The sequence below is a fragment of the Phyllobates terribilis genome, unplaced genomic scaffold (genome assembly GCF_046119375.1).
Source record: "Phyllobates terribilis strain yellow unplaced genomic scaffold, ASM4611937v1 Scaffold_4__5_contigs__length_816908805, whole genome shotgun sequence".
In the NCBI taxonomy this organism is placed as follows: Eukaryota; Metazoa; Chordata; class Amphibia; order Anura; family Dendrobatidae; genus Phyllobates; species Phyllobates terribilis.
In genome coordinates this window covers 284,216,732-284,237,033 of record NW_027362764.1, presented here as the reverse complement: position 1 = coordinate 284,237,033, position 20,302 = coordinate 284,216,732, and the positions used below count along the sequence as shown (strand labels likewise).

At 46.8% G+C, this 20,302-nt stretch overlaps 1 protein-coding gene across 5 annotated transcripts in view; it reads right to left on the bottom strand.

Moving 5' to 3' along the window:
- PDE1C (phosphodiesterase 1C) overlaps positions 1–20,302 on the bottom strand; it is a 1,470,255-nt gene that overhangs the window by 128,947 nt on the left and 1,321,006 nt on the right. For all 5 annotated transcript variants that reach the window (XM_073678287.1, XM_073678290.1, XM_073678289.1 and 2 more), the window contains one exon: positions 11,280–11,455. In XM_073678287.1, coding sequence (XP_073534388.1) covers positions 11,280–11,455 — 176 coding nt within the window. The remainder of the gene's footprint in view (positions 1–11,279; positions 11,456–20,302) is intronic.

Sequence of the window (20,302 nt, the reverse complement as noted above, 5' to 3'; positions counted from 1 at the left end):
CTGTGGGGACTAACTCCTACCCAGCAGCAGAAACCGTCCGGCAGAGGATTTCAGGTCCTCTGGCCCAGAAGCCCGAAGGCACGGTCACACGCGTGGGACCAGCACCGCCATCGTGGAGCGGAAGCCATTAGAAGGCCCCGAGTCACCGGCCATACGGGTGAGCACCACACGGTACACTCAGGGACGTGGGCTACTTATTCCCGCCTCTAGCAAGGTAGCCAGAAGAGTACAGTTAGTTGGGAAGGCCAACAACTCCGCCTGGCCAGGGGAAATCCCATCTGCTCAAGGACTGACCAGGCCCCTATCACTAGCAAGTACTCCGGGAGGGTCTATCTTTGTCACCAGTAAAGACCCTGAACTACACCGCACCGTCTCTGAGTGGTTCCTGCTACCCCCATCATCCACGTCGGCTGCCCTGAGGCCATACCCCTCCCGTTGGGGGTTATACCATCCACGCTGCACCATCCTTCCACCGGCCTCAGCGGTCTGCCCCGCAGCGGCAGCTCCATAGCTGCATTCAACGGGTGGCGTAGTCACCAACCATCTACTGCTAGTACATCGCCGCTCAGTTTGACTCCCTGGGCACGGACCGGGTCGCCGCCACGAGACTACAACCCTCAAGAGATCCGGCTCCGGGTAAGCTCCCGCGTGCGCAACGCAGCGCGACACAGGCCCAGGGGCGCGTCATATGCACTATAATTGTGATGTGTTTGATGTGTACACTGTGCTTGTCTGATGTAAAGTGGTGTGAAAAAGTGTTTGCCCCCTTCCTGATTTCTTATTCTTTTGCTTGTTTGTCACACTTAAATGTTTCAGATCACAAAACAAATTGAAATATTTGACAAAAATAATACAAGTAAACAAAAATGCAGTTTTTTTAAATGAAGGTCTTTATTATTAAGGGAAGAACATCCAAACCTACAGGACCCTATGTGAAAAAGTGATTGCCCCCTAAACCTAATAACTGGTTGGCCCACACTTAGCAGCAACAACTGCAATCAAGCTTTTGCGATAACTGGCAATGAGTCTTTTACTACGCTCTGGAGGAATTTTTGCCCACTCACCTTTGCAAAATTGTTATAATTCAGCCACATTGGAGGGTTTCCAAGCATGAAGCGCCTATTTAAGGTCATGCCACAGCATCTCAATTGGATTAAGGTTAGGACTTTGACTAGGCCAAAAGTCTTAATTTTGTTTTTCTTAAGCTATTCAGAGTTGGACTTTCTGGTGTGTTTTGGATCATTGTCCTGTTGCATAACCCAAATTCGCTTAAGCTTGAGGTCACAAACAGATGGCCGGACATTCTCCTTCAGGATTTTTTAGCAATTTTTCCTGACTACACACCCCATATTTGATGGGAAACTAGACCCCTGAAGGAATTAACCTATAAGTGTGGTGAGCATCTTGAACCCATAGGTGATTCACGGAATTTAAAAAGAAATGGATTGTGAAAATTAAAAATTACGTCTTTTCCTCAAAAATGTTGCTTTAGCCCCAAAATTTTCATTTTAATAAGGGTAACAAGAGAAAATGGACCACACAATTAGTTGTGTAATTCCTCTTGAGTACGCCGATTTCTTATATGTTGGTGATAACTGTTCGGTCACATGGGAGAGCTCCAAAAGAAAGAAGTGCCGTTTTGGAACCAGACTTTGCTTGTAAGGTTTGCATGAATGAAATGAAAAATAATGTTTTCTGCACAAAAATGTTGTTTTAGTCTCAAATGTTTAATGTTCACGAAGAATAATAGTGGAAAATGGACCCAAACACCTATAAAGCAATATCTTATGAATGCAGCAATACCCTATATGTGGTCATACCCTTTTGTTTGGGTGCACGGCAGGGCTCAGAAGCGAAAAAGCGCCATTTGGCTTTTATGAAGCAGAGTTTCCTGGAGTAGTTTGTTGGCACCATTTACCGAGCCCCTAAGCTTCCAAAACAGCAGAAAACCCCCAAAAGTGACCCCATTTTGCAAATTACACTCAGGGAAGTCACCTAGTGGTGTAGTCACTATTTTGACCTCACTGGCGTTCTCCAGAAATTAGTGGGCAATTGATGTTGCAGAGTGAGAATTGCAAATATGTAATTTTAGTGCCCAATACACAGTGCCCAGTTTGTGCTTCTGGAGACATGTCCCGCATAGGGTCCTGGTGCGAGAAGGCTGCCACCTATCGTTCAGACGGGACCATGCAGAACTGACCGGAAGAGGGAGAGTTGCAGGGAGGGTGATTTTGGATGTAACACCTAGTCAGGTACTATTGATGATGGAGTTCCTCAATATAAATAGGCTGCGTGCCAAACCAGAGTGGGTTTTAGTGCCAAAGGAGAAATCAGTACTGACGTGCTCAGGAGGAGATGCTGCAGCCAGAGTGACAGGCCTCATTGTGAAGCGTGTGCCAGTGGGCTGCTGTCCAGTTACATACAGGACCCCAGTGGCACCAGGTCAGATCAAGAGTCCAGACTACGCCGGTCAAGACCTGAGGACCTGATCTGCACCGATCAAGACCCAGAGTCCCAACTATGCCAGTCAAGCCCCGAATCCCAGACCAGCGCCAGTCAAGACCCAGAACCCAGATGACGAGTCCAGCACTCTTTCCCTCAGACCTAGAAGACACTCTACGTCAGTCAAGCACCAAAGATCCATAAGCAGACTTCGCCTGGAAGAGGACGCTTGCGGCAGTAAACATGAGACATGAGTGAGGCGGGCCATTGCTTCCAGCACCGCCATAGGGTAAAGGGGTTGGCCTGGGCTGGGACAGCGTACAGGGGTCAATTGAAGCAAAAGAGGCCCAGTGTGCGTTGGTAGACTTTGTCAGCAGGACTTGTGGCCTAGCAGGAAGAACCGGAGAGTGGCTAAGGCCACTGCCACAGGAGGAGTCTGCACAGTAGTTTTCAGAATGGGTATTTTACCCCTGTTAGAGGCACATAAGCATAATCTTCAAGAAGCTTGCTCAACATTTAGAGTGAACTTTAAGACTTATAGTATCCCCTGTAGTGTATAATCTACTTGTCATTACCCTGTTTCATCTTGTTAACTGTTATTTTAATTATTGCAATTTCCCACCATATCTGAGGAAATAAATAGCTCACTGACTGTTCCTCTGTGTGTTGCATCTGATCACCTGAATTACACTTCTAGTGAATGGTCGCCTATGGTGATGTTACTGTACACATCGGTAAAAGTTATTGCAATTTCCCACCATATCTGAGGAAATAAATAGCTCACTGACTGTTCCTCTGTGTGTTGCATCTGATCACCTGAATTACACTTCTAGTGAATGGTCGCCTATGGTGATGTTACTGTACACATCGGTAAAAGTTTCCAGACATATACTGTAGGCTAGGTGCATGAATATAGTGCAACTAGCCTAAGCGATGTACGGGCTATATACAGCAATCCTGTACATTGCTTGGTGACTGCTTCCTGAATACTGCAGTATATTCACTTAAATTGGAGATAAAGCTCAGTACTTGTCTACTAAGCAATATGCAGGGCTGCTGTATTCCCCTGGTACATCGCTTAGGTCTGGCCACTGACAGAACAGTTTTCAGCTTATAGGTGGGTATGCTAATGTTGGACTCCATCGAAGAGGAAGCCATTTGGCTTTCCGAGCTTGGATTTTACTGTTTTTACTGTTTTTTGGGGGCCATGTCACTTTTCCAGCACCTCTGAACTACTAGGAACATGGACAACCTCTATTTTTCCATTGACAGATCTAAATAGGGTCTTGTTTTTCGCAGAATGAGATGAAGTTTTTATTGGTGTCATTTGGGGGTACGTAACATTTTTTATTTGATTTTTATTCCAATTTTTGAGAAACAGAATGGACAAATAATAAGCAATTCAGGAATTGTCTTTAATTTTTTTAATGCCAATTTACACTGTTCACCGTGCAGTAAACATGATAAAGTAACTTTATTATTTGGGTCAGTACAGTTACAGCGGCGCTGGGGATAATTAGTATTTTTATAATTTGTACGGTAAAGCATTGTTTTAAAAAAAAATTGTTATTGCATCGCCATATCATGAGAGCTATAACTTTTTTGTTTTGTCGCTGAATGAGCTGTGTGGGGGCTTGTTTTTTGCGGGTTGAGTTGATGTTTTTATTCATACCATTTTGGACTACATAACATTTTTTGATCACTTTTTTATGGCAAAGTGAACAAAAAACAGAAATTCATAAATAGTTTTTATTTTCTTTTCATGTCATTCACTATGCAGTAAAAGTGATAAGGCAACTTTATTCTTCAGGTCAGTACGATTACAATGATACCAGATTTATATAGCTTTTTTTATACATATTGCGTCTTTTGCACATTGAAATACATTTTTTACAAAGAATAATTTGTTTTTCCATTGTCATACTCTGATAGCTGTAACTTTTTTATTTTCTTGTCGATGGAGCTATCTTATTTTATACGGGACAATATGACATTTTTATCCGAACCATTTTTTTTAATATGATTTTGTAATCACTTTTTATTCCATGTTTTGTATGTCAGTATGATGAAAAAGCTATATATACTGCATATATTTTTTTACGGCGTTCACCAAGCGGGTTAAATAATATGACAGTTTTATAGATTGTTTTGTTCCAGACGTGGCAATACCAAATATGGGTACTGTTTTTCCTTTATTTGTTTTCTTGTGACAAACTGTGTTTTCACTTGCAAAACATTTTTCCATTTTTTTCGTACTTTCATCTTAATTTTTTCAAATTTTTACAAATTTAATTTCATTTTTTTTTAAATATTTTTTACTACTTAGTCCCAGTATGAGACAACAACTTTCCCTGGTTTTATTGCAGATGAAATACTCTGCAGTGCTTTTGCATTGCAAGATATTAGAGCTGTCAATCATACACAGGCAGGAAGCGTGTCAGATCCTACTCAAGGCAGAACCTTACAGGCCACCGGACCTGGGTAACCACACTGCCATCTTTAGGCCTTGGGTCACTATGAAGACACAACATGATCGCAGCAGAGAGGGAGCCCGCTTCCTATATAAGTAGATCAATACTGCAGTCGCTATCGCTAGCACCGATTGTAGACGGTACTGCAGGGTGTCATCTATGTATAGCTGACACCCACTGATTATCGCGCAAGATCATCTTTTTTCCATTTTGTATGGAAACTATCTGTACATTTATTTGCCCCATACACGTGTGGTGGTTTGCGGGAACTGTTGCGCCACTGCGGGTCAAGTTGCCACAGAGGTACTGCATCTCATCCAGAGGTGTGGTACCCCACTCTCAGGTAAGGAGGGAGCACTACCCAGGACCCACATACTCACATCCAACACTACACCACTCCTGAGGGAGGGTCCAGATAGCTCCTAAGGGAGAGCACAAACCCGGTCCCTGTTTGGAGGGTGGAACTAAGTAGAGGAGGTAGGTGGAGGAAGTAGTTTAGGGGAGCACTGAAGGAAGAGTATAAAAGAAGGGTAGAAACATCTAGAAGGGGCCATTCTTCCAGTCCTAGGAGCAAGAGCGCAGTGAATGAGGACCGTCGAAGAGTTAGTCAGTCAGAGCAGTTGGTGACAGGAGTCTGTCACAGAGAGTGAAGAGAGAAGACCGGAGCAGTGTGAGAGGCTCCAAAGACAGAGAAAGGATCTTAGGGGCACGGGAAGAGCGGAGTCCACCCATGTGCCCGAGTTCACGCTGACCGTGAAGGGATCAGGTCACAGTAGGGGACTGGCCCCAGACTATTGGAGGACTGCAAGACTCAGCTAGCAAACCGGAGGCTGCAGTATCTCTAAGTGGCGTAGCCAAAAACCACACACATTCACTGAAAAGGTGGCCATATAGGACCAAGGGGACAGAGAGGACGTCGCCCGACAAGGCCCGGGGCCACTGGCTCGGGACACTGTGTGTGAGGCGCAGGGCAGGAGGGCGAGAGGCAGCGCAGAGACATGACCCGGGAAGGTACACAAGAAGGGGGTCACTGGATCACTTCCCCGGAGGACACAGGACTCATGGGCTATTTCTAACATGGCTAGCAGTTGTAACCTGGCGCACCATAAAAACTGAGTAAAACCTGAAGACTGCACCCCGCTGTGTCCTTGACTTAATTGCTGCGTCACCTGCCTTGCACTACACCACCAACATCAAAAATTCCTATTTAACTGCCTTGAGGCTTAGCTCTACCCGTGGAGAGCTGAACTATCTGTGCTGCATCACCAACGGCCCCAGTGGACCTGAACAGCAGCGGTGGCCATCTACAGCCGCATATCACGGGTGGCGTCACAAAACTATATCCCCAAAACATTATTCACCTCTTTTTTTTATTTATTGACTGCCCGGGGCCACGGACCGGGTAACGCCACCGTGATTACCCCAAAAGGAACCGACCGGCCCGGCTTCCGAGTACCCCACGGCCCCAGGTGCGCGTCAGAACGCACTTCCTGTAGCGCTGTATATGTATGCCGGATGTTGTGAAGGAGTTAAAAGTTAAGAAATATCAAATATATAATTTATAATTAAACTAAGAATGGGTTAAACATATAATATATGTGAATTAGACAGCATTAACAGGCATTTTGTATGGTTTTGTATAGGAACTCAAAACATTTCTTGCAAAAGACCCATTAATTTTACTGTTAAGATAAATCTATCAACACAACACCTATCGAATTATTTGTGAATATGGAACCTTTATAAATGTAAATAATCATGATAATTAAACAGATGGTATACAGTAGAGTGGGCAATTATTGACCCACTTTATTGTACAGGGTGGGCCATTTATATGGATATACCTAAATTAAATGGGAATGATTGGTGATATCAACTTCCTGTTTGTGACACATTAGTGTATGGGAGGGTGAAAGTTTTTCCAGATGGGTGGTGACTAGTGATGAGCGAGCACTAAAATGCTCGGGTGCTCGAAGCTCGGGTCGAGCATATTGGAAAACTCGGGTGCTCGACTGGAGCAACGAGCCCAATGTAAGTCTATGGGAAACTCAAGCATTTTTATGGCGGCCCCCCCCCCCCGGTGGTCTGCAGAAGGTCAAAAATTGCCCAAATCGATGGAAACGGTGCTCAATTAAACGTCAGGCAGGCAGAATATATAGACAGACAGGCAGGCAGGGTATATAGGAGGGTGCATGAAAAACATAGCAGGGCAATTGGAACACACTAGTGCCCTCCGATTTTCATGCACCCGTTTCTATCTATCTAATCTATGTGTGATGCTCTATTCTTTCTGTTCTAAATTGTCGGGTACCGGTGTATGCCGCTGCTGAATTGCCAGCTTTTCATGTTTCACTGTGAGCACTGTTCCCATCGATTTGGGCAATCACTGTAATGCCACAACCACCATGGCTATGACATTACAGTGAGTGGCAGACAATCCCTGCATGATTGGTGCTCTAAATAGCGCCAAACATGCAGAACGGGGACCCGAGCACCCGCCCGAGCATCTTGAAAGTACTCGGCGAGCTCCGAGCATCTCGAGTACTGAGATGCTCGGGCGAGTACCGAGTAGTGGCGAGCATGTGGTGACCATGGTGGCCATTTTGAAATTGGCCATTTTGGATCCAACTTTATTTTTTTCAATGGGAAGAGGGTCATGTCACACATCAAACTTATTGAGAATTTCATAAGAAAAACAATGGTGTGCTTGGTTTTAACGTAACTTTATTCTTTCATGAGTTTTTTTCAAGTTTATGACCACTTATAAAATGTGCTCAAAGTGCAGCCCATTGTGTTGGATTGTCAATGCAACCCTCTTCTCCCACTCTTGACACACTGATAGCAACACCGCAGAAGAAATGCTAGCACAAGCTTCCAGTATCCGTTGTTTCAGATGCTGCACATCTAGTATCTTCACAGCATAGTTATGTTAAAACCAAGCACACCATTGTTTTTCCTATGAAATTCTCAATAAGTTTGATGTGTCAAATGACCCTCTTCCCATTGAAAAAAATAAAATTGGATCCAAAATGGTCAACTTCAAAATGGCCGCCATGGTCACCACCCATCTGTAAAAGTTTTCCCCCTCCCATATACTAATGTGCCACAAACAGGAAGTTGATATCACCGACCATTCCCATTTAATTTAGGTGTATCCATATAAATGTCCCACCCTGTATATCTTGTATATTAAAATGAGCAAATATTAATCAGTAAACATGTGGTCAAGATTGTTGGTACCCCTCATTTAATGAAAGAAAAACCCACAATGGTCACAGAAATAACTTGAATCTGACAAAAGTAATAATAAATTTAAAATCTATGAAAATTAACAAATGAAAGTTAGACATTGCTTTTCAACCCTGCGTCCACAAAATTTGAAAAAAAATTAAACTCATGAAATAGGCCTGGACAGAAATGATGGTACTCTTAACTTAATATTTTGTTGAACAGCCTTTTGAGGCAATCACTGCTATCAAACGATTCCTGTAACTGTCAATGAGACTTCTGCACCTCTCGACAGGTATTTTGGCCCACTCCTCATGAGCAAACTTCTTCAGTTGTCTCGTGTTTGAGGGTTACCTTTTCCAGATGGCATGTTTCAGCTCTTTCCAAAGATGCTCAATAGGATTTAAGTCAGGGCTCATAGAAGACCATTTCAGAATAGTCCAATGTTTTCCTCTTAGCCATTCCTGGGTGTTTTTAGCTGTGTGTTTTGGGTCATTATCCTGTTGCAAGACCCATGACCTGCGACTGAGACCAAGCTTTCTGATATTGGGCAGCACATTTCTCCTTTTAAATCTATTGATAGTCTTGAGATTTCTTTGTACCCTGCACAGATTCAAGACACCCTGTGCCAGATGCAGCAAAGCAGCTCCAGAACATAACAGAGCCTCCTCCATGTTTCACAGTAAGGACATTGTTCTTTTCTTGATATGCTTCATTTTTCCATCTGTGAACATAGAGCTGATGTGCCTTGCCAAAAACTTACATTTTTGTCTCATCTGTCCATGGGACATTCTCCCAGAAGCTTTGTGGCTTGTCAACATGTAGTTTGGCAAATTCCAGTCTGGCTTTTTTATGATTTTTTTTTCAACAATGGTGTTCTCCTTGGTCGACTCCCATTAAGTCCATTTTGGACCAAACAATGACGGATGGTGCAATCTGACACTGATGTTCCTTGAGCTTGAAGTTCACCTTTAATCTCTTTAGAAGTTTTCCTAGGCTCTTTTGTTACCATTCGTATTATCAGTCTCTTTGATTTGTCATAAATTTTCCTCCTGTGGCCACGTCCAGGGAGGTTGGCTACAGTACCATGGATCTTAAATTTCTGAATAATATGTGTAACTGTAGTCACAGGAACATCAAGCTGCTTGGAGATGGTCTTATAACCTTTCCCTTTAACATGCTTGTCTATAATTTTCTTTCTAATCTCCTGAGACAACTCTTTCCTTTGCTTCCTCTGGTCCATGTTGAGTGTGGTACACACCATGTCACCAAACAGCACAATGAGTATCTGTAGCCCTATATACAGGCCCACTGACTGATCACAAGATTGTAGACACCTGTGATGGTAATTAGTCGACACAACTTGATTTAACATGTCCCTTTTGTCCCATTATTTTTAGGGGTATCATTATTTCTGTCCAGGCCTATTTCATGAGTTTAATTTTTTAAAAATTTCCATGGAAGCAGGGTTGAAAAGCAATGACTGACTTTCATTTGTTCATTTCCATGAATTTTTAATTGATTATTACTAGTGATGAGCGAGCATGCTCGCCACTACTCTGTACTCGCCCGAGCATCTCAGTACTCGAAATGCTCGGAGCTTGCCGAGTACTTTCGAGATGCTCGGGCGGGAGCTCGGGTCCCCGTCCTGCATGTTTGGCGCTATTTAGAGCACCAATCATGGAGGGATTGTCTGCCACTCACTGTAATGCCACAGCCATGGTGGTTGTGGCATTACAGTGGTTGCCCAAATCGATGGGAACAGTGCTCACAGTGAAACATGAAAAGCTGGCAATTCAGCACCGGCATACACCGGTACCCGACAATTTAGTACAGAAAGAATAGAGCATCACACATAGATTAGATAGATAGAAACATGTCAGTCACATATATAAGAAGTACAGTGACAGTGTTGGTTACTGTACTTGTCATTTAGTGTTAAAGTATTTATTAAAAAAAAATAATAGTGTTTTCATGCACCGTCTCTTTAAAAAAGCCGGCCGGCAATTCAGCATCGGTACCCGACAATTTATAACAGAAAGAATAGAGCATCACACATAGATTAGATACATATACATATAAACATATCAGTCACATATATAATAAGTACAGTGATAGTGTTGGTTACTGTACTTGTCATTTAGTGTTTAAATAAAGGATTTATTAAAAAAAAAATTGGCGTGGGGTTCCCCATAATTTTAGTCTCTAGCGGAGGTTAAGCAGACGGCTGGGGCAGATGTTTGAAGCCTGGGAAGGGGGTAATACCCACGGAGCTTCCCAGGCTACTAATATCAGCCCCCAGCTGAATACCTAGCCTTTACTAGCTATTAAAATGGGGGACCCAAAAAAAAATGACGTGGGTTCCCACCTATTTTAATAGCTAGCAAAGGCTAGGCAGACAGCTGGGGGCTGATATTAATAGCCCAGGAAGGGTGCCATGAATATTGGCCCCCTCCCAGGCTAGAAACACCAGCCGTCAGCCACCCCAGAAATAGCGCATCCATAGGATGCGTCAATTCTGGCACTTAGCCTCGCTCTTCCCACTGCCCTGTAGCGGTGGCAGTGGGGTAATAGGGTTGGGGTTGATGTCAGCTTATAATGCCAGCTGGCATCAAGCCCAGGTTAGTAATGGAGAGGCGTCTATAAGACACTCCCATTACTAACCACATAGTCTAAGTTAAAAAAAACACAAACACCCAGAATAAAGTTCATTTTTGTACAATCTTATGAATCCACTAATAGCGGCCGTAAGGTATGTTTTTCATCCATTTTGTAAAATGACTGCTCCCAAAATCAAGATAACAATTTACATCTACATGTTTGAAATGAGTAGCTGTAGCAATGTGGCTCCAGTGTCTTTGTATAGAATGAAAGAAAAGCAATATGGGACACAGAACAATTGATAGAGAAACTTAAATCCCAGCTGTTTTGGTTCAATTCATAAACAAAGGAATGAGTTTTCACAGTTGTACTGGACCATAATATGAACAAATCATCAATAAATCTCATAGCCGCACCACTCAACTTTGTAGATTGAAAGAAAATCTCATCTCTTTATTATAATCAGCATATATACATTATGGCTCATAAATACACATAATCACGATAAGTAAATGCATAATTCACATTACTTCTTACCTTTGGCTGCCTGTGCCTTCCACTTTTCTCTGTTCTGTTGCACTACTTCATACCAAGTATTTTTAAAACTTTTGAAGTCCACAGTGAGTATTGAACAGTTCAAAGAGGCACTTCCTTCTGATCCAGTGCTCTTCACACTTGATCTTTTAACTTCTGAGGGGGTTATGCTGTTCAAACTGAGACAGAAATTCAATAAGTGAGAAAGCAGCCTACTTCTATGTAACAAAAAGGTCAAAATAAAGAGTAGGTTCATATCCAACCATCCTCTAATATACAGTTGCAATCAAAATGATTCTACCCTAATTAAATACTTTTATGAGCAAAATGTAATAACTTTCTGTTGCTTGCAATATACAAATCAAGCAAGAACAATTTAACCCATAATGACCTGTGATGTACAATTTCCCCACAGGTCACTAAGTGCTGTGTGCTGGGCTGGTACAATGGATAGGCAAGGGTAGGCACCCACCTGCCTAGCGCGCTACCTCTTGCCTCCCTTGGGGTGAAAATTGAAAAGAATAGTCACTAAGTGTGCTGCGCCATCATTCAGCACTGTAATGGCTGGAGCACATGCACATAGGCGAGCAGTGTCAGTGAGTCAATAACACTGCTCGTTGCTCTATACAGGCTGTACTTTGTCATTTCTCCCTGCACTCAATTGTATTCGGGTCTTAAAGATGCAAATACATTTGAAGATGTGAGCATTGCACGTCACAGGAGCAGAGGAGCTCAAATCTGCTCCATGTTCCGCAGGACGCAGTATACTTGTGGACTGTGGCCCATTGGAGACCAGCACCACACAGGGGACATTGGATGATGAGATGACATCACTGCATCGCGTTGGCGTGTGCCAACTGTGAGACAAGACAGAAGAGGAAACAGAGGCATTTGGGGACATTATACTGGGGACTGTGGTGACCATACTGTACGAGGGGATGTTGTAGACATTATACTGGGGACTGTGGTGACCATACTGTATGAGGGGATGTTGTGGGCATTATACTGGGGGATGGGGTGACCATACTGTATAAGGGCAGTTATGGACATTATACTGGAGGCTGTGGAGAACATACTGTATAGGGGGATGTGGGAAACATACTGGGACTATGATGACCATACTGTATAGTGGGATGTGACCATACTATATAGGGGGATATGGAGGACATTATATTGGAGGTTGTGGTGACCATACTGTATAGTGGGAGGTGGAGGACATTATATGGGGGACTGTGGTGACCATAGGGTATAGGGGACTTTGAGGGACATTATATTGTATGAAAGGCTGTGGTGACTATACTATATGGAGGGGCTATAGATGACATTATACTGTATAACAGGATGTGGGGTGACATTATACTGTATGGGGGCTATGGGGACTGTATATTGTATGACATGCTGTAAGGGACATCATACTGTATGTGGGGCTGTGAGGGACATCATTCTGCATGGGGACTGTGATGACCATACTGTATGGGGGGCTGTAATGAACATCATAATGTGTATGGGTTTGTATGAGAGTCTGTGGGAACATCATACTATGTATAGGAGGCAGTGGTGGTGACCATACTGTGTGGGGGCCTGCAGTAGTGACCATACTGTGCATGGGAGGGCTATGTTGGAAATTATACTATATATGGCTAGCTGTGGTGGGCATCATACTACATATGAGGGGCTGTGGTGACCATGCTGTTTGGATGTCTGTGGTGGCCACCTTATTGTGTGAGGGGAAGTGTTAGGGGACACAGTTTACAGAGGGCAACATGGTGAGCAGTATGAGGGCATGGTGTGAAGAGGGAACACAGTATTGATATGGAGATGGGCGAATGTGAAATTGGGCCACAGCAAAAAGAGGGGTTAGAATGTCAGAAGGCACATAGATTTAGAGAGATATAGAGAGCGTAAGGGAAAACAGTGGTGATGTGACAATCATAGTGTGGACAGTGTGGTGGTTATACAGTGGGTACGGAAAATATTCAGACCCCTTAAAATTTTTCACTCTTTGTTAGATCTAAACCCTATAGAAAACCTTTGGAGGGATTTTAAAGTCCGTGTTGCTCAGCGACAGCCCCAAAACATCACTGCTCTAGAGGAGATCTCCATGGAGGAATGGGCCAACATACCAGCAGCAGTGTGTGCCAAACTTGTGAAGACTTACAGAAAACGTTTGACCTCTGTCACTGCCAACAAAGGATACAGTGGGAATGGAAAGTATTCAGACCCCTTTACATTTTTCACTCTTTGTTTCATTGCAGCCATTTGGTAAATTCTAAAAAATTCATTTTTTTTCTCATTAAAGTACACTCTGCACCCCATCTTGACTGAAAAAAAACAGAAATGTAGAAATTCTTGAAAATGTATTAAAAAAGAAAAACTGAAATATCACATGATCATAAGTATTCAGACCCTTTGCTTAGTATTGAGTAGAAGCACCCTTTTGAGCTAGTACAGCCATGAGTCTTCTTGGGAATGATGCAACAAGTTTTTCACACCTGGATTTGGGGATCCTCTGCCATTCTTCCTTGCAGAACCTCTCCAGTTCCGTCAGGTTGGATGGTGAACATTGGTGGACAGCCATTTTCAGGTCTCTCCAGAGATCCTCAATCTGGTTTAGGTCAGGGCTCTGGCTGGGCCAGTCAAGAATGGTCACAGATTTGTTCTGAACCACTCCTTTGTTATTTTAGCTGTGTGCTTACGGTCATTGTTTTGTTGGAAGGTGAATCTTCGGCCAAGTCTGAGGTCCAGAGCACTCTGGAAGAGGTTTTCGTCCGCATTCATGTTTCTTTCAATTGCAACCAGTCGTCCTGTCCCTGCAGCTAAAAAACACCCCCATAGCATGATGCTGCCACCACCATGTTTCACTGTTGGGATTGTATTGGGCAGGTGATGAACAGTGCCTGGTTTTCTCCACACAAAACTGCTTTGAATTATCACCAAAAAGTTCTATCTTCGTCTCATCAGACAAGAGAATCTTATTATTCATAGCCTGGGAGTCCTTCATGTGTTTTTGAGCAAACTCTATGCAGGCTTTCATATGTCTTGCACTGAGGAGAGGCTTCCGTCGGGCCACTGTGCCATAAAGGCCCGACTGGTGGAGGCCTGCAGTGATAGCTGACTTTGTAGAACTTTCTCCCATCTCCCTACTGCATCTCTGGAGCTCAGTCACAGTGATCTTGGGGTTCTTCTTTACCTCTCTCACCAAGGCTATTCTCCCACGATTGCTCAGTTTGGCTGGACGGCCAGGTCTAGGAAGACTTCTGGTGGTCCCAAACTTCTTCCATTTAAGGATTATGGAGGCTACAGTGCTCTTAGGAACCTTGAGTAATGCAGAAATTCGTTTGTAACCTTGGCCAGTTCTGTGCCTTGCCATAATTCTGTCTCTGAGCTCCTTGGGCAGTTCCTTTGAGCTCATGATTCTCATTTGGTCTGACATACACTGTGAGCTGTGAGATCTTATATAGACAGGCGTGTGCCTTTCCAAATCAAGTCCTATCAGTTTAATTAAACACAGCTGGACTTCAATGAAGGAGTAGAACCATCTCAAGGAGGATCAAAAGGAAATGGACAGCATGTGACTTAAATATGAGTGTCTGAGCAAAGGGTCTGAATACTTATGACCTTGTGATATTTCAGTTTTTCTTTTTTAATAAATTTGCAAAAGTTTCTACATTTCTGGTTTCTTTCAGTCAAGATGGGGTGCAGAGTGTACATTAATGAAAAAAAAAATTAACTTTTTAGAATTTACTAAATGACTGCAATGAAACAAAGAGTGAAAAATTTAAGGGAGTCTGAATACTTTCTGTACCCACTGTAGCTCATTAAAGCAGATCATGTGTAGCTCATAAGGGCATGCAGTGTGGAGACTGTAATGCACACGCCTGGGCTGAGCGGCGTGTGCGTGTGATTCCACTGGACCGTGCCGGAGAGTGAATGCCTGGAGGGGCGTAACTAGGTATTCACCCGATCCGACCAGGGTCGCACGACGGCATACGACGCCAGTGCACCAAGGAGGAACCGAGCAGAGGGACCAGGTGCTACTCCAGGACAGACCCCGGACACGGCTGTTGACCCACACAGGAGAATACAGGAACAGACAGGTTAGGCTGGCACACAGACTGGTGGGTATAGGCAGGCACGACTGGTATGCAGGCAGGTGGGTATGCAGGCAGGGGGGTACAGGCAAGCACGGCTAGAGTGCAGACAGGGAGGCACTAGCAGGTTGGAACACAGGCGGGATAGGACCCAGTACACACTGGGACTCAGGAACAGAACCACAGATGTGGCGAACAAACACAGCAGAGTGAGGCCGCCCAGAGAGGTGAGCGAGAGCAGGGCAAGGCGAGACCGCCTAGAGCGGTGAGCGAGAGTAGAGCAGGACGAGGCCGCCTGGAGCGGTGGGCAAGAGTAGAGCAGGACGAGGCCGCCTGGAGCGGTGAGCAAGAGTAGAGCAGGACAAGGCCGCCTGGAGCAGTGAGCAAGAGTAGAGCAGGACAAGGCCGCCTGGAGCGGTGAGCAAGAGTAGAGCAGGACAAGGTCGCCTGGAGCGGTGAGCAAAGGGTCAGAGCTGAGCGAGACTGCCGGAGCAGTGAGCAAGGAGTCAGAGCAGAGCGAGACTGCTGGAGCAGTGAGCAAGGAGTCAGAGCAGAGCGAGACTGCCGGAGCAGTGAGCAAAGGAGTCAGAGCGGAGCGAGACTGCCGGAGCAGTGAGCAAAGGGTCAGAGCGGAGCGAGACAGCCGGAGCAGTGAGCAAAGGGTCAGAGCGGAGCGAGACTGCCGGAGCAGTGAGCAAAGGGTCAGAGTGGAGCGAGACTGCCGGAGCAGTGAGCAAGGAGTCAGAGCAGAGCGAGACTGCCGGGGCAGTGAGCAAAGGAGTCAGAGCAGAGCGAGACTGCCGGAGCAGTGAGCAAAGGGTCAGAGTGGAGCGAGACTGCCGGAGCAGTGAGCAAAGGGTCAGAGCGGAGCGAGACTGCAGGAGCAGTGAGCAAAGGGTCATAGTGGAGCAAGACTACCGGAGCAGTGAGCAAAGGGTCAGAGCGGAGCGAGACTGCTAGGAGCAGTGAGCAAAGGGTCAGAGCAGGCCAGAACCGCCGGAGCGGTGAGCAAAGGGTCAGAGCAGGCCAGAACCGCCGGAGCGGTGAGCAAGGCAGAGCAGGCTAGAACCGCCGGAGCGGTGAGCAAGGCAGAGCAGGCTAGAACCGCCGGAGCGGTGAGCAAGGCAGAGCAGGCTAGAACCGCCGGAGCGGTGAGAAAGGCAGAGCAGGGGGGACAGGGCTCTGTACACACGGAACAGGCAGGAAGGGAAAGGCAGAACCAGATACCAACAGGGTACTTGCAGTGAAGTAGCAAGTGGACCATAAACTCATAAACGGAAGTACAGTGACAACGAGCAGGAGTTAGGTACGAGTTCAGACTCTGCAGAAAAAGGAAAGGTACGGACATAGAGAAAAACAGGAAACAGGCTAGAAGAGTATTCAGACAAGAAACGACACAGTAGCTAGATACAGGAGAGGGTCTAGGTATGCAGCCCCTAGAAAGCGGGAGGAACAGGCTAGGAGCGTGTTCAGACAGGGCTGGAAATACAGCCTACAAGAAAGGCAAGCAAGCAAACACAGAAAGGGACCTGGCACATTCAGAGTGAAAGAGCACACTGAATGAAACACAATGCTCAGGCAGGGATTCATTGGAGCAGCTGGGTTAAATACCAGGTGACAGACAGCAATAGGCTGAGGACGCACAAGGGGTGTGCCCGCAGCAGGTACAAGAAACAGGAAGTGATCGGGCGCCGCCCTTAAGCAGCAGACACAGAGACAAGCAGACAGCATGGAGGGAAGCCAGGCTAGCAGACTGGACTGGAGATCAAGTACGAGCTCTTGCACAGTGGAAGATGGACCACCATGCAAGGACGCCGCCAGGTATGTTACAGTACCCCCATCCTTACACCCCGTCTTCTTCAGGCCTGCCAGAATGTACCGCAGGGAATTCGAGGGCCAATCCTTTACTTCAAGGAGATCACTTCCACTGTCCACCGGAAAAACTGGTCTCCTCTGGGTAGCTAGGATGCTACCTCCTATCCAGCCATCCTCAGCAACAGACGAAACGGGTGGAGTACCAGGAACAGCACACAAGGAAGTCTCTCTCCACTTATTATCATGTAGCACCCCAGAGAGTTCAGGAGACAACTGGAAGCCCTCCGCCGGGTTGGAGGGGTGCAGAGACTCGGGGGTAACCTCTACTTCGGGGTACATCTTGTCAAGCTCACAGGATGAAATGGGAGAGGTATCAGGTACAAGGTGTAGAAAAGTCACTGTCTCTTTGTTATCAGGTGGTACCCCGGAGGATTCAGGAAACAACTGGGGGTCCTCCGCCAGGTCGGAAGAGTGCAGAGACTCGGGGGTAACCTCTGCTTCGGAGTACACTAGGTCGGACTCACTGGAAGAAGCGGGCGAGGTATCAGGTACCGAGTATAGGAGAGTCTCTGTCCATTCGCTATCAGGTAGCACCCCGAAGGGTTCAGGAGACAACTGGAGGTCCTCCGCCTGGTCGGAGGGGTGTAGAGACTCGGGGATAACCTCTGCTTCGGAGTACACTAGGTCGGACTCACTGGAAGAAGCGGGCGAGGTATCAGGTACCGAGTATAGGAGAGTCTCTGTCCATTCGCTATCAGGTAGCACCCCGAAGGGTTCAGGAGACAACTGGAGGTCCTCCGCCTGGTCAGAGGGGTGTAGAGACTCGGGGATAACCTCTGCTTCGGAGTACACTAGGTCGGACTCACTGGACGAAGCGGGCGAGGTATCAGGTACAGAGTATAGGGAAGACTCAGTCCATTTGCTACCAGGTAGCACCCCGAAGGGTCTGGAGACAACTGGAGGTCCTCCGCCTCGTCGGAGGGGTGTAGAGACTCGGGGTTAACTACCGCTTTGAGGTACCCATTGTCAGGCTCACAAGACGGAGCGGACGAAGTATCGGGTACCGGGTGTAGGGAAGTCTCTCTCCATTTGTCATCAGGTGGTATCCCGGAGGATTCTAGGTGGGCAGAAGTCTCTTCGGGCAGGAGAACAGGTGCGCTACCCATGCATATTACCAGTAGGGGCTGCTCCGGGATACCGGGAAATGAAGCTTCAGCAGGGACTTCAAGGTTGGGATCAGGAGGTCTTTGGGAGGACAGACCCAAGCGTGACGGCTTGCCTCTATGCCTAGCACGTCTGGACTGCCTCTTGAGGTTGGGAGAAGTATTCCGGAGAGCGTAGTCATCCTGTGTGGATTCTGGATGGGCAGTAGTCTCTTCGGGCAGGAGGACTAGTGCGCTACCCACACACATTACCCATCGGGGCTGCTCCAGGATTTTGGGAAGTGAAGCTTCAGCAGGGGACTCCGGGTTAGGGTCATCGAAGACCATTAGAAATGCCACCAGGAAGGCCTGAAGGTCCAGGAGGATAGGATCCTGTGTTTCCCATAGGGGGTTGATCCATTCCAAGGCATCACCCGCTAGGTTAGACATAATGAATCCCACCTTAACCCGATCGGTGGGAAAACAAAGAGGGTAGAACTTGAAGTGTAGCAAGCAATGCTCCACAAATGCACGACTCTGTCTTGGATGCCCATAGTACCGTGGCGGATCCGCAGGAACGAGTGCAGAAAGATCCATTTGGATGGGTGCGTAATTCACCTGGAACTCAGCTGAAGAAAAAAAAAAATATATATATATATATATATATATATATATATATATTTTTTTTTTTTTTTAATGCACGTATTCGCTGGAAAATGTCTCAGAGAGCGAAGGCAGTGGGGCTCAACGGGAACCATGGCCTGAGCATGCTGTAATGCACACGCCTGGGCTGAGCGGCGTGTGCGTGTGATTCCACTGGACCGTGCCGGAGAGTGAATGCCTGGAGGGGCGTAACTAAGTATTCACCCGATCCGACCAGGTCGCACGACGGCATACGACGCCAGTGCACCAAGGAGGAACCGAGCAGAGGGACCAGGTGCTACTCCAGGACAGACCCCGGACACGGCTGTTGACCCACACAGGTGAATACAGGAACAGACAGGTTAGGCAGGCACACAGACTGGTGGGTATAGGCAGGCACGACTGGTATGCAGGCAGGTGGGTATGCAGGCAGGGGGGTACAGGCAAGCACGGCTAGAGTGCAGACAGGGAGGCACTAGCAGGTTGGAACACAGGCAGGATAGGACCCAGTACACACTGGGACTCAGGAACAGAACCACAGATGTGGCGAACAAACACAGCAGAGTGAGGCCGCCCAGAGAGGTGAGCGAGAGCAGAGCAAGACGAGACCGCCTAGAGCGGTGAGCGAGAGTAGAGCAGGACGAGGCCGCCTGGAGCGGTGGGCAAGAGTAGAGCAGGACGAGGCCGCCTGCAGCGGTGAGCAAGAGTAGAGCAGGACAAGGCCGCCTGGAGCGGTGAGCAAGAGTAGTGCAGGACAAGACCGCCTGGAGCAGTGAGCAAGAGTAGAGCAGGACAAGGCCGCCTGGAGCGGTGAGCAAAGGGTCAGAGCTGAGCGAGACTGCCGGAGCAGTGAGCAAGGAGTCAGAGCAGAGCGAGACTGCCGGAGCAGTGAGCAAGGAGTCAGAGCAGAGCGAGACTGCCGGAGCAGTGAGCAAGGAGTCAGAGCAGAGCGAGACTGCCGGGGCAGTGAGCAAAGGAGTCAGAGCGGAGCGAGACTGCCGGAGCAGTGAGCAAAGGGTCAGAGCGGAGCGAGACTGCCGGAGCAGTGAGCAAAGGGTCAGAACGGAGCGAGACTGCCGGAGCAGTGAGCAAAGGGTCAGAGCGGAGCGAGACTGCCAGAGCAGTGAGCAAGGAGTAAGAGCAGAGTGAGACTGCCGGGGCAGTGAGCAAAGGGTCAGAGTGGAGCGAGACTGCCGGAGCAGTGAGCAAAGGGTCAGAGCGGAGCGAGACTGCCGGAGCAGTGATCAAGGAGTCAGAGCAGAGCGAGACTGCCGGAGCAGTGAGCAAAGGGTCAGAGCGGAGTGAGACTGCCGGAGCAGTGAGCAAAGGGTCAGAG